At 38.5% G+C, this 2,411-nt stretch overlaps 1 protein-coding gene across 1 annotated transcript; it reads right to left on the bottom strand.

The window, feature by feature from the left end:
• Positions 1–92: 92 nt before the first annotated feature.
• Positions 93–2,297, bottom strand: cga (glycoprotein hormones, alpha polypeptide; the record flags this gene model as incomplete). Its single annotated transcript, XM_080548769.1, has 3 exons — positions 93–170; positions 1,631–1,818; positions 2,201–2,297. 3 exons carry the CDS (start codon positions 2,295–2,297, stop codon positions 93–95), a joined length of 363 nt encoding a protein of 120 aa, XP_080404895.1.
• Positions 2,298–2,411: the final 114 nt, after the last annotated feature.

Consider the following 2,411-nt stretch of genomic DNA (forward strand, 5'->3'; position numbering starts at 1 on the left):
TATTGCCAGTTACGTGTATAGATAGTGTATATGTGTATACAGTATAGATGTTGTATTTGCCGAAAAGACTTCCAGGTGTTCTAGGTCGACGTTTATTTTGACTTGTGATAATAACAAGTGCTGCAGTGGCAGTCGGTGTGGTTCTGCACCGGTATTCCCTCAATGTTGACCTGAGAGAGGGGGATGAGGAGAGACAATGAAAGAAAGATAGATTGAGATCGCTTTGAAATCCCATCAAAAGGGTTCATTTGTTCATTTTAGTCCACACACAATTAGTTTTAGTTTAGTTTAGTTTAGTTTTAGTTTAGTTTATTAGTTTATTATATCGAGGACAATCCAAATACATGAACCATATAAAATACAGTAAAAAAGGAAGCGTTAGCCTAGTCGGCTAATTTTCAGCTGAAGTCCCCGGCCAGTTACAACATGGCATCCTGAAAAGTAATGTCATTTGTTAAAATAAAACATTTCAATATTCTAAGAACACGTGGCTGAGACAAGGTACCCCAACATCACACTTGACAAAAAACACAAGTAAGCAAGCTGAGGTGATTACAAGCGGCTACAACAAACACCACATACACACTTATGGGGACAGCGACATTTCAAGCACATAGAAGCCATAGGACAATTACAGGCCACACAACATTGAGCACTTACAAACAGCAATACATTAAACAAAACAAAACATACAAAAAAGGCATTATGGAGAGGCAGCACAGAGAGGGATTAATGAGGACAAGTATAGTTCTGTGTCAGCCAGGCTTTCATGTGTGTTGTGAAGGTGGAGTAAGTATGTATGTCTTTGAGTTGGTTGGGTAGTGAGTTCCAGTTTTCTATTGCTATCACTGAGAAGGATTGTTTACTGAAGGTGCTTTTCCTGAATGGAACTATAAGGTCACCACGAGAGGTGCTTCTGGTGGGCCGTAAGCTGTGGTCACGCTGGTTTATGAAAGAGGTAAGCGGGGGAGGAGCTTTGTGCAGAATTTTATGGATGAGACAGATGTTTTTGTATTTGATGGTGTCTTCCCAGCTAAGGTATTTACATTTGTCTAGGATGGTACAGTAGTGTGTGCTGTTAGAGCAAGCCATCTTTTGATCACACAGTTTTTCATAGTTTTTTTTTGCAACACCAGGTGTTGCCTTTTCCAATAGTGGATAAAACAACTAAACAGCTAAACATGAGTTTCGTGTTACTTTTAATTCATCCTATTTGTCTACTTAATAATGTTCCGAAAATAAACAGGCATACCTCAGGGCATATGTTGAGTTAAAAAAAGAAAAAAAGAATCCTTCTAGCATTGTGTCTGCCAATGGCCCCTGGTCCTAGCATACTTTTTATGATGATGATGATGATGATGATGATGATGATGACTGATGTATAGATGATTCACATACTTTAGACAAATGTACTTGTTGTAAGTGGCTTTGGATAAAAGCGTCTGCTAAATGGCAAAAATTAAAAAATACTAAACAGGTTTGAACCCCTTATTCCTTATTCAGAGGGGATCAATAAACTAATAGTTAACTGTCTATTAATCATTTATAAACTCTTAGGCCTGTATTATTGTCAAATAATTGTCCCAAATACCTGCCATTGGCCCATATTATGAGCTGAAGATAATCTTACCCTGAACATGCTCTTTGCGACGCAGCACGTAGCCTCTGAGGTGATGTTCTTGGGGACCAGCATGGTCTTCTTGGACCTCAGGGGCGTGGGGTAGGCCCTGGAGAAGCAGCAGCCCATGCACTGGTAGACAGGGGCGCCACGCCTGGAGAAGAAGTCGTTCTCCTTCAGTTTGCACTCCTTACAGCCCACTAAGAAGAGAACGCCAAAGAATATAGAACCAGAATTTAGAACTTTTAAAAACAGAAATTAGAACTTTTAGTAACAGAATTTAGAACTTTTAATAACAGAATTTAGAACGTTTAGAAACAGAATATAGAACTTTCTGTATCAGTCTGATCTGTACACTGTATACAGGACTACACACTCTAATTGTATCTCTGTTTGACTTGACGTTGTAAGCATGAAGTGAGGTAATGTGAATGTAAATCAACAGATATTTTCTTCTACCATATCTCATCAATATATGTACACATGTGAATTGGTTTGTAAGTGATGTGCACCATAGAAAAAAAACATAGGCCTACTTTCACAGCCCCAACCGAAGTGATTTTTGAGTGAAGTCAATCTTACCGTTCGCCATGTCGTTGTTGGGGTAAGACTCTGTGATGTAAAGACATATATACAAGATCAGAACAGACACTCCGGCGGATTTCAATGAGGACATCATGTTGGCGGATGGCAATAACCTGACAATAAAAAAATTAAAAAACAGAATCATTAAAACATCATCTCAGATGTAGTGTGATAAGTTAAAAAATCATACAACTGCATAATATAGAAC

Source organism: Nansenia antarctica (assembly GCF_963989245.1).
Source record: "Nansenia antarctica genome assembly, chromosome: 1".
NCBI classification, from domain to species: Eukaryota; Metazoa; Chordata; class Actinopteri; order Argentiniformes; family Microstomatidae; genus Nansenia; species Nansenia antarctica.